At 48.7% G+C, this 11,767-nt stretch overlaps 1 protein-coding gene across 1 annotated transcript in view; it reads right to left on the reverse strand.

Annotated features, from left to right (window-relative positions):
- GMPS (guanine monophosphate synthase) overlaps positions 1-8,806 on the reverse strand; it is a 21,320-nt gene extending 12,514 nt beyond the window's left edge. Inside the window, exons 1-7 of the mRNA XM_014312301.2 lie at positions 8,798-8,806; positions 8,430-8,432; positions 7,454-7,635; positions 3,731-3,845; positions 2,424-2,521; positions 1,440-1,543; positions 575-801 (exon numbers count right to left, since the gene is read on the reverse strand). Of these exons, the coding sequence (XP_014167776.1) occupies positions 575-801; positions 1,440-1,543; positions 2,424-2,521; positions 3,731-3,845; positions 7,454-7,635; positions 8,430-8,432; positions 8,798-8,806 (738 nt within the window). The remainder of the gene's footprint in view (positions 1-574; positions 802-1,439; positions 1,544-2,423; positions 2,522-3,730; positions 3,846-7,453; positions 7,636-8,429; positions 8,433-8,797) is intronic.
- Positions 8,807-11,767: the final 2,961 nt, after the last annotated feature.

An 11,767-nucleotide genomic window follows, 5' to 3' on the forward strand; every position in this document is an offset into this window, starting at 1 on the left:
CAGGGACAGAGCCCCCCTGTCACAGCTGGGCTGGGGCCAGGGGGCCAACACAGCACCCGGGAGGGGCCAACACAGCACCCACCTGCAGCGAACAACACACTGCCCCAGCTGCGCCATGTCACAGACATATTTTATGAAAAATCCTTTCCTTAGGATTTTTCCTCCTGAGAAGCTGAGAGGCCTCAGGAACAAAATCTAACCAATGGTTATCTGCTGCTGTGGAATGCAACAGGTGCATCTGTGATTGGTCTCATAGAGCTGTTTCTAATTAATGCACAATCACAGCCCAGCTGGCTCAGACTCTCTGTCTGAGCCACAAACCTTTGTTATCATTCCTCCTTTTTCTATTCTTAGCCAGCCTTCTGATGAAATCCTTTCTTCTTTTAGTATAGTTTTAATATAATATATATCATAAAATAATAAATCAGCCTTCTGAAACATGGAGTCAACATTCTCATCTCTTCCCTCATCCTCGGAGCCCTGAGAACACGGTCACAGCGTGGCTCCCCCAAAACCTGGGCGTGCAGCACCCAAACCACCACAATTCTCCACATCAACCCCAGCCAGCCCCTACTGCAAGCCAGCCCCCAGCTCTGCCCCTACTCACCAGGACCTTGGAGGAGCCCACTTTGTCCTTGATGTCCTGGATGCACTGGAGCTCCCTGTTCTCCACGGTGAAGGTGCCGGGGCACCCCGCGATGTCGTAGAGGAAGTTCTTCAGGATCATCTTCCCATTCACCGTCAGGCTCACCTCAGGGTGGAACTGTGCCCCGTACAGCTTTTTAGACTCGTTTGCTATGCCTGGCATACACAGCAAAACAAAAATAAACTGAGCTGGAACTGAAGGCACAGCCAAGTCAAGCAAGAGACTCAAAGCGGCTCTTTGGGACTGGCTAACTCCAGTGGCTTTCAAACCCCAAATTCTAATGTCCCACAATTTCCTGTGACAATCTCTGTGTGATGTTAAAGCCCTGTACCTACATTATTTCAGTACCTACATTATTCTTGCTCAGTTGAACATTCATGCAATATTAAATACAGTAACAAGTTAATAAAGCTTTAATAATTAAACAGGGCCTGACTTGTACTGTGACAGTGCACAGCCCAAACCCCACTGGCACTGCACACCACAGTGCAGGTCTCCCTCTCCCCTGCCTTAAGGGCACAGGAGATTTTATTTCTAAGACAAACAACACATGCATGCTTCAAAACAATATAAACTGTATAAATAATGCTAATTTTAACCACATTTAAATCAGGACCGTTCCTTTTAAAGTCTATTTCTTTATAATCATGACAGCTTGACATACAAACACACTCCAGAAATTGTTCAAAACAAGGGCTATTACTCTGCTCCCATTTAGTTCTAACTCCTCTCTGCCATAATTCTTTACTTTACCAAACACTATCAGAAGACAAATTCAGGATAAAATAAATACCTGCTATGATGTTCCCAGACTGTGCCACCACTTTGAATCCATCAGCCACTTTATCCACACTATCTCCATGAGTGAGGAGCACAAGCTCTTCCTTCTGAAGGCCTCTAAACCAGGATTAAAAACCAGAATCAATTCAAGAAAGAACAAAGACCTAACTCTGTGCCTTTCCAAGAGATGCCCTGAGGGATACCAACAAAAGCACATCTCCACAGACCAGGACATTTGAAATGTCTGCAGGATTTCCTTCCCAGGAACAGCCATCTGCAGCTTTGAGATGCCATCCCTGGAAAGTGCCCAAGTCTCTGTCCAACACACCCCTCCTGCAAGAGGGAACTGACATTTATTCTGAAGGGTTTGTGGGTTTCCATCAGGAAACTGGGAGTCTTGCTTTTTATTTCAACAAAGTGAACTTTTCTTGCTCAAAACTAAGTGTTTTCAGGACAATTTGGGCACATCAGACAGCTCTGCAGGAGCCCTAGAGGGAAGGTGATAAAACTGGAACACCAGGGATGAGTAAACTGTCAGACTTTTCACAAGGAACTTGAAAGCCATCCACAGAATTATCAAGAAATCTATCCTGGTTTATAAAAAGGAAGGTAGAAGAGGAATGGGTTTGGATTTTCTGTGCCCTTTCCAAAAGTGGATGGGCACCAACAAATACAAGAGCAGCGCACAGCAGGAGACAAGAGCTTAACTCAAATATTCTCAGATCATGGTGCACTTACAGTGTCTCAGAGAAGACTCTGAAATAAGGAGGTTATACAATATTCCCAGCAAATACACCTGCTTTTTTAGAGTCAATTGGAAAGTTATCCCTGAGTATTTGTTTCAGCGAGTAACCTGCTTATTTGTGACCATACTTGTAGAAGTTTTATTAGAAATTATCAGCTAATTTTGCTCTTTAAAAAAAAAAATAACCTTCCCCTCATCCAGACAGCCCTTCCCAGGCTGATAGTGCTTTGATAAGTGGAAATGTGTGTGCACCTGAAGAGTGAGCAGGTGTTGTCCAGGGTGATGCTGAACACTCCGTCCTCCCGAACGCTCTTCTTGTGCACCGTCCCTCCAAACACCTTGTTCATCATCTGAGAGCAAAGGGATCCATCAGAAAGCACCTCCCCACCCCTCATCTCCAAACACCTTGTTCATCATCTGAGAGCAAAGGCATCCATGAGAAAGCACCTCACCCCTGCACCACCCCACCCCTCACCTCCAAACACCCCACCACATCCCACAGCTGTAAGAATTCCCTTCAGAGTTAATCCTGGCTCTGTACTGGGCTCGTTCCCCTCTGCCAGCAGAGCTGGGGGCACTGCCACACACAGGGAGCAGAACCCCCCAGGCAGAGATTTGCAAAATTATGTATATTCCATAGTGTGCAGCCCCTTCCCTCAGAAACGGCTGCTCTGCAAACCAGCTGAGTACCTGAGGCCACGTCAAAAACCTGAATTTATTCCCTTGGTTTTATTCTGGGACTAACCCTGGAGAAACCAAGATGCAGGAGCAGAAGTCATGCACCTAAAGCAGCCCTTGTCTCCCTGGAAGTTGGTTTTGCTCAGCTGGGATCCACCAGATCCCTGCAGGACCACTAGTGAGTCCAAAGGGAAGTAAGGGTTATTTCTTTCTTTGTGAGGGAGTGTTAAGCACACCGAAGAACTCTGCTAGGAACAGCCCATGCCTGAGACACCACTCCACTTGTTTCCAGGAGAGGTGCCTTTTTCAGCACCAGCTGGGCAGAATTAATGAGTGACTGACAGGCTATATTTACCCTGACAAAAACAGGGAGTGTGGAGCTCAATTCATAGCTCTGCAGCAAAGAAAAACCATTTATGCAACTGATCCCACAGTGGTTTGGGTTGGAAAGACCTTAAAGCTCATCCCATCCCACCCCTGCCATGGCACGGACACCTCCCAGTGTCCCAGGCTGATCCAAGCCCTGTCCAGCCTGGCCTTGGGCACTGCCAGGGATCTGGGGACAGCCACAGCTGTGCCAGGGCCTGCCCACCCTGCCAGGGAAGAGCTTCTCCCTAATCTCTAACCCAAACCTGCCCTCCTTCAGTTTAGGGCCATGACAGGGTAAGGCAGAGCCAAGAGGAACACACAGCACGCTCAGCTCATCAGTGGATGCTGCTGTGGCTCTGCCCTGGCTGCAGAGCAGCTCCTCCAGCACTGCCCCTGCAGCCCACACACAAATGAGGCCTGAAGGAGGCTGTGCACAGGCACACTTCATGGCTGCACTGGCTCCTGGACGTGTTTCCCAGCCCCAAGGACCCTGTGCTGGCCCCCAACAGCACCTGCATGCCATAGCAGATGCCAAGCACTGGTTTTCCTATTGTGAATATGGCTGGGTCGAACCATGGTGCATCTTCTGCATACACAGAGTTTGGTCCTCCAGATATGATGATGGCTCTGCAGACAGAACAGAAGAAATCATTAATCCAGTTACACTGGTTACCTTGAAATCTATTTACTGTAAGCACTGGCACTGCCTCATACCACTCTTAGAACTGATGCTTTCTAACAGACATTTTAACACAAATATCATTACACATAACTTGATTTTTGCTGTCAGACCCAGCAGGTTTTCAGGGAGGGATTTGCCCAGTCTAAACAAAGTCAAACATAAACCATCATAAAAAGTGCCTGTATTTTATATTTCTCATTGCCAACCAGCAGCTATGAGAGAAGCAGGATGGCTGGCACAAATGTAGAGTATTAGCACCAAGATATATATTTTTATATATGTATATATATACACACAATTTATCAAGTCTGTGACATCTGGAGGAGACCTGCAGTCAAAAAAAAAACCAAAATCCACTCCCTAACTCCTAAATCTGCTGAAAAAAAGTCCCTTCATCCATTCTGGTTATGCAGAGATGGCATTAGCAGCAAGCTGAGAATTACAAGCACAATATATATGATCATGTAGGGTTTGGAGCTAACATTTCACACTATAAAAGAAAATTAGACCATCTCAAAGGGGAAGAGAGCGTTTTTGCAAACCACAGTGGTTTACAGGACCATGAACTGCAGAAGCACCAGTTGGGCAACACTTCTGGCCTGGTCCTGGGACGGAGCAGGGCTGTACCAGACCTTGGACTCAGAACTGTTTGTTTCACAGGGAACATCAAACTTGCTCTGAGCCAGAAGTGCCAAACCAAAGCAGACAGGAGCTGCACAAATGGGATTAACAGAGCAGAGTTTTTCTGGCTCTGAGCAGCAGGAGCTGTGCTGCCCACTCCTGCCTGTGCCACCAACAGGAACAGCCCTGCAGGACCAGCCCTGGCACCAAGGCCACCTGCAGCCCCTCAGCCAGCAGGGATGGAGCTGGAAGGGGCAGCATTTGTTCCCCTGCCTGCTGGCATCTCCAGGCCAGCCCTGGAACCAGCACAGCTGACGTGGGGGCAGTTTTACACTGAGCCACCCTGAAAGCTGCTCCCTGCAGCTCCTGCACAGGCACTTCTGCTCAGCCTGGAGACACGGTGCGTCTCCTGACCCTGGACTGCCATGAAGAGCCTGAACTCTCTCGGGGCTGCTGGTGCTCTGGTGCTCCTGCTCCAAATAACTCCACACACAGAAGCATCTGCTCAAGTGCCAGATGTACAGAACACTATTTAATATTAATTAGAACCACAGAACATGCTCCTGGAGCTCAGGGCTGTGCCCATTCCCTGGGGAGCCCGGGCAGAACCTTTCCCTGATCTCCAACTCCCCTGACACAGCTCCAGTGCTCCCTGAGGTTCTAGGAAGGAATTGAAGGAATACAGCCACACCTACAGCCTGAACATTCTGATGAGAAGTCAAAATAGTTACACACTCCTCTAGTCAAAAAGCAGAGTCTTAAACACCTGGGTTTTTTCCATACCTATTGAAATTTGACATAATACAGAGAGGTCTGCAATCTGTCCAAGTACTGAAGTAAAAAAAAAAAACAGAGTTTAGGCTGAGAGAAGGACTTGCATCTTCTCAGCTGTGCAGGAGAAGTCAGAACCTGCACAGGATGCAGACTGTGCCAGCTTTCCTGCAGCACTGTGTAATTTCCCGCACATTTGTCGGTGTTGGTATGAATATCCCTTTCTCTGGTTACCCTAAACCCCTTCCCAAAGGGGTATGAATATCCCTTTCTCTGGTTTACCCTAAACCCCTTCCCAAACAACCTGACCCAGCTCTGGAAGGCCCCTTTGCACTGGATTACAGGCACCTCAGGAACACATAAAAACACCCAGGGAAAATGTGTGCTTTGATACCCCCAGGTCAGGACTCCTGCCAGAGCCCAGCCTCAATCCAGAGCCAGGATATTGTGGGAAATGCTCATGCCACGTGGGTGACACTTGTCACTGGAGAGTGCTCTGACCACCGAGGAGCTGGCTTTTCAAACCCACCACGCAAACATGATTTAGCAAAGTGCTGGCTCGTGCTGCCAGCTCAAAGCTCAGCACGGGTGCAGCTCCTCAGCCATCCCATGTTGAGCTGCAGCTGACTGCGCCCAGGACATGGAATATGCACCAAAGCCTGCAGTGAAACCACAGACTCAGTCTGACAGTGGCCACAGCTGTTGATCTGTTGGGCTTGCTGACTGACACTGGACACAAACAGGTTTTGTGGACACACACACAGTTATTGACCAGCCAGGGTGACCTGAAACCACCACCCTAACCTTGGGAAGTGACCTGGGGGGAAGAGGCTCTGCCACATTTCGGAAAGCAATTATTTGCAATGACAACTCCCACAGGTCTAATCCCAATACTCTGAAAAACTTTTCAGCTGTTCTGAATTCTTCCCACTGCAAACCTGCATCAACACAAACTATTTACTGCTTCACTAATTATCACTGATTGGAAAAATGCACTTCTGCAGTACTGTGTTATCTGTTACAGAGCACAACCAAAATCCCATGTGCACCACATTTCTGGATTTGTACCAAACTGACAAGTAAGTACAAATCTTTGGTGATTTGTAGACTTCAGGGCATTTATTCTCCACACACAGAAGAGATGTGTATCCTAGAAAGCCTAACAAAACATGAAAAATTAATGTACAAACTACCAAGTAATTGTGAGACCTTTCTTCGCTGCAAACAATGAGTGGCAGTGTAAATTAGGGATTTTTTTAGCTGCTTCCCAGGAACATCTGGCACAATTTACCACAATACCTTCACTGTCCATCTTAGTTTAATTAAAAAAAAAGTAAAGTAAAAAAAATTTTAGAAGCCCACAAAAAATTCAGCAGGTAAAACAGCAAAATCATCTACGTTTTGGCAGATAGTTAAAATGCAGCCTCCTGAATGATGCTCTGCAATTGAAATTATCAAAATGACATTAGGAAACAAATGTCCAAAAAGGCATGGAGAAACAAATGTGCAAGATGGATCTCTGCCCAAGTGTCCCCAGCACAGCTCAGGCGTTCCTGTGGCCATGCTCAGATGAAATCATTCACACCATTGGCATTAGAGTGTTGTATACAGGCAGAGATATTATAAAAGAAAGGCTTTATAAAATCAGGGCTTAAGCCTGTTGCTTCTTCTAAGTGTAGCTAACCAGCTGGCTTGTAAGTTCCCAAAGAATCAAAGAAATAAGAAGCAGTTAGCACAACAACCTATTCTAGTAAGAAAAATAGGTTGCACCTGTAATAACAGATCTGTCCCATAAAAATTCACAAAGAAAAATGTAAACACCTAGGTGAAGAGAGAATCTTAGAAAAATCTAAATGCTGAGATGAAAAAAGAATCTTAGCATGCACACAGAAAAACACCTTTGAACCAATGAATTGGGCAAGAAAACTACCAGGCACTTGGAGCTGGACACAAGGTCTGTGAAAACTACATAAAATGAGTTACGTGAATAACGAATTGGCTTTTCCTATGCGAAGAAATGGAGTTCTGTGTGCTTTATTGCAACATTAGAGCTACTGCCCAGGAGGTGAGGATGGAAGAGAAAGCAGGGAAGGGCCGAGGAGGTGAGCACAGAGCAGAGAGCAGGGAATGGCAGGGAAGGGCCAGGGAAGGGCAGACGTACCTGACAACCTGCTCACGGATGGCGAAGGCCGGCGTCTCCAGCGGGAAGATCTCGGACTGCACGAAGAGCTCGCGCACGCGGCGGTCGATGACCTTGCCGTACTGCGCGCCCGCGTCCAGGATCACCACGGCGCCCTCGTAGTGGTGCTGCCCATCCTTGGGCTCTGCCCCGGCGTTCTCGGGCTGCCAGCAGTGTCAGAAATCACAGAGTCACCCACACCCACCCAGCAGTCCCATGGAACCACCGAGACACGAGGCTGGAAAAGGCCTCTTTGAGTGGGCAGAGTCCAGCTGTCCGCCCAACCCCACCACCCTGTCACCACTGAACTGTGCCCTCAAGTGCTGCTTGCATGTATTTTAAGAGCCCTCTCAGGGATGGTGACCCCGCCACTACCCTGGGCAGCCCCCCTGGATGCTTTACAAACGTTTCTGCCAGGAAATGTCTCATGATATCCAGCCTAAACCTTCTCTGGCTTTACACTGACAGCCCATTGACTAAGCCAGATCTCTTTAACAACTAACATGTGCAAGGCTTTGCTAATTAGCTATGCTAATTTATGATAAAAATGACAAAGACCGGCCAAGAAACTTCAAAATGCAAAAAAAGAAAAAAAAAATCTTCACGATTATAAGGACCAGTTGAGGCACTGGCAAGATAAAGGTGCTGGGCACCAGCACAGAACATCCACCCCAAGCAGACACACAGACATCCCCATCCCCCAAACCAAACAGGGCACAAATTAGGGAAGAAAAATGCTAATGATCTAATGAAGGCAGAGCTTTCCACAAGCAAGAGCTCATACGCCCTGATCACCATCTGCAGCCTCTCCATCTCTTTCCATTTGCCAGTTCCACATGAACCCCAGCACAGCCCATGAGAACTGAGAGCAACAGCCCTTTTCTCAGGCACAAAATCAAACAAAAAATGTTTTCCCCCCGTCATGCTGGCTCATATGCTGAACTTCACTTGACATTACCTCCTGGAGAGAATAAAAAGGGGAAATTGAGAACAAATGTCCCTGCTAAATGATTAAAAAAAAAAACAACCAACACATTTTGAGCGCAGCATTTGAGCAGACTGCACATCAGAACAAAGCAGTGGTTCCCTCTGAGCCCCTCACGCCTGAACTGCCTGGCCAACTTCAGCCAAATCTGAAAGAGCGCTAAAGTACACAAGGCCCAGTTTCCTCATTAAACAAACTTGTGGGGAGAGCAGCTATTCCATGGAAGTGTCCTTATCAGAGCACCTCCAAGGAAGAATCAACAGCCATGCTCCAACACCAAAAATCTGCTGCCTAAAGAATTGACTTCTCTCAAGGTGTTCTTCCCCTGACTTAAAGCTTACCCTGTCCATGCCAATGCAGCTGGGTGAAGGACAAACTGGGAAGGGTTTTACTTTGGCAAACGCTGCCTCCAAACACCTTGGAGCTTCAAGTTTTACTGACAGCAGGTTGGAGTGGTTCTGCTGGTTTGGACCAGGCAGCAGCACTTCCAACCCAGGATTTGTCTGTGCTCCCATCACTGCTGCTCAGCCATGTCCACCTGGGGCACGAATTCAGCCCAGAGCAGCCACAGGTGACTCTGGAGAGCATCATCCTGCTGGGACACAGCCTCCCAACAAACACACTGGAAACGTCCAAAGTTCACACCAGCTGCAAGAGGTTTTATCTTAATTAAAGGACATAAGTGGGGGAAAAATAGTGCTAAATCTCTCAAAAGCCTAAATCCGGGTTAAACTCAGATATTTAATTTTTGCCCTTCAGCTGGCAGCCAAGTTGCCTGATGGGGAGCTCGTAATGACATTTAGTCCTGGGTTACACAACAAAAAGTACACATGCTGGAAGAGAGCAGACTTTAGCAGCCTCACCAGAGCTGTCCTCCCTTCCAGTGCAGGGAGGGAATCACTTTTACAGTGATTCTGGGCATTTCACCCGGCAATTTCTAAATTAGCAGCTCTTGACAGACAGACCCCCAACATCCTTGTGCTTTCCTGAGCCCATCTTGGGGAAAACACTATTCCTGGCAGTGCTATGTTTTTATTTCAAGCCTTTAACTGTTTCAGGAGCAGTAGGTTGTGTCATTTAGGGCCAGAGCTCTGCAGCCCCTTCACCAAAGAAAGACTAAACAGAAGTTACTGTTGGTGTCAGCTCAGCTGGACTGATAGCCAGGCATCCACATCTGTAGCTAATAAATAAATAAATCTGGTCTTCAGTGCCCTACCCTGAGATGCTTTGGGCAGGCAGGTGTGGTTAATGGGGGCATGAGCAACAGTTATGGGGGAGACAGGAGAGTGAAAACAGAAAGAGCCTGAAGTTAGATCAGGAGTAGCTTGAGGAGCACTGTTAAAGCAGCATAAGTTGGTCTGTGTCCTGAACCTGCACCTCCCTCAGACCCCAGCAGAGGCAGGACAGCAATCCAGACTCCTCTGAACTCCCTAGACAAGTAGAACTGTAAGGGGGTTCAGGACTAAGAGAGCCCAATGTACACCACCATAAATCACAGGCAAAAAGAGGAAAGGAAAAAGGGCAGAAAAGTCATCACAGGACCGGGCTTTACTTATTGAAAGGCACAGTTGCAAGGCTAGGGGTTTTCAACCCCCATTTACCACGGGAAACTTCACTTGATGAAATCCCAAAAGGAACAGATGCTGTTCGTGCGCAGCCAGCACGGCAGCTGAGCTCTGCACACCAGGGTGTGCCAGCTGATTTAGAGGACACCAGACAGCCCAGCTCCCGCAGGGACAGACGGGGCTGCTGGAGCCAGCACCCCCTCCTGCTGGCGGCTGACAGCCTCTAATGAAAGCTCCTTTTCCCCTCAGTACAGGTAGAGCTAGAGCTCCTTGTCTTCTGGTCAATTCACACAAAATTCTGGAGAACATGCTGGTTTTGAGAGCTCCTGTGGGAGCTGCTCTGACACCTGTCCCAGGCGGTCCAGGCCCTGGGGCAGAGGCACCACACTGCTGTCCCCAGAGCAGGACTGAAAACAGGGCTAAAACCTTCTGCACACTGAGAGAAGAAGGTCTCTATTCAGCTAACTCAAATCACAAGTCACCTGAACACCACGGACCCGGCACACGGCACCAAGGTGCCACCTGAGCCGTGTGCTCACCCCAGCTGTGCTGCCAGCCTCATGCCACCACCTCAGCTCCACCACGCTAACACTGGAGGGCAAAATCTTCCATCACTGCTGTTCTTCTGCATCCAAAACAAATAATTCCGAGTTCTCTGGTGAGCTGAGGTAGAACTGGAACCAGGCTTGGGTTACCAGCCACAGACACCACAAATCCTGTTCCTCACATACCTACCTAGTGCCTTAAACGGAGTGTGCAAGCTCCTAGTAGCCCACTTGTGCAGAATCAGGGGATTTTTCAGCATTTCACACACCCACATGCTTGCAGATTGGTCATTAATGCAATTTATAAACCACATTTCCATACAGACCAGTTCCATGCTGGAGTACTGGAAAGCAGCAGCAGTTCCTCTGTCCGAGCCCCCGGCCCTGAGCTTTCACCCACACTGGTAACGCCTGGTAAGGACAAGCCTAAACCAAGAGCCTTGATCTCGCACTTTCAAGCCAGCACAGGTTTTACAAGAGTTTAACTGTTTCCCTGTGGTATTGAAATTAAGCAGGTCTAAGAACGCTCACTCGCATTTCACAGCATAACAGGAAAGCAGCTCCCTCAAACTCAGGCCATCCCCAGGAGCGAGACAAGAGCCCCCAAATCTTTCTATCAGGGAAGCCTTAACAGACAGGTGTCGGTGGGCTGCAGGGAGCCGGGCCCTGCACAATCTGCTCCAGCTCTGCAGGATGAGCCGGAGCTGCACACCCCATGGCCAGGAGAACCGGAGCTGCACACCCCGTGGCCAGGAGAACCGGAGCTGCACAAGCAGCCCTGGCCAGAAAAGGAGCCTGCGACCACGGCCGGGGAAAAACGGGCCAGAAAACTCACACAGGGACGAAGCGAACACTCAAAAACCCCCCAGAGGCACAGCTTCTTACAAACGAGATACGGAGCCGAAAGGAGGGAGGAGAGGAGCAGCCCCGGCCAGGAGGGGAGGTTGCGAACACGGCCAAGGGAAAGCGTGTCAGAAAACTTACACGGGACCAAGCGGGCCCTCAGAACCCGAGCGCCCGAACCCCCCGAGGCACGGCTTTTCCCAAACTAGATAAAGAAACCAGAACAAGTCTTTTATCCCGCTACAGCAGCGGCTGGAGGCAGCTCGGTGGGAAGGTGCATTATCAGAAAGCGCTGGAAGTTCCCGCGGCACACGGCTCGCTCCATGCCCCGCTGTGCCCGGCCCACACGGACACGCGG

This window comes from Geospiza fortis, unplaced genomic scaffold, assembly GCF_000277835.1.
Source record: "Geospiza fortis unplaced genomic scaffold, GeoFor_1.0 scaffold172, whole genome shotgun sequence".
In the NCBI taxonomy this organism is placed as follows: Eukaryota; Metazoa; Chordata; class Aves; order Passeriformes; family Thraupidae; genus Geospiza; species Geospiza fortis.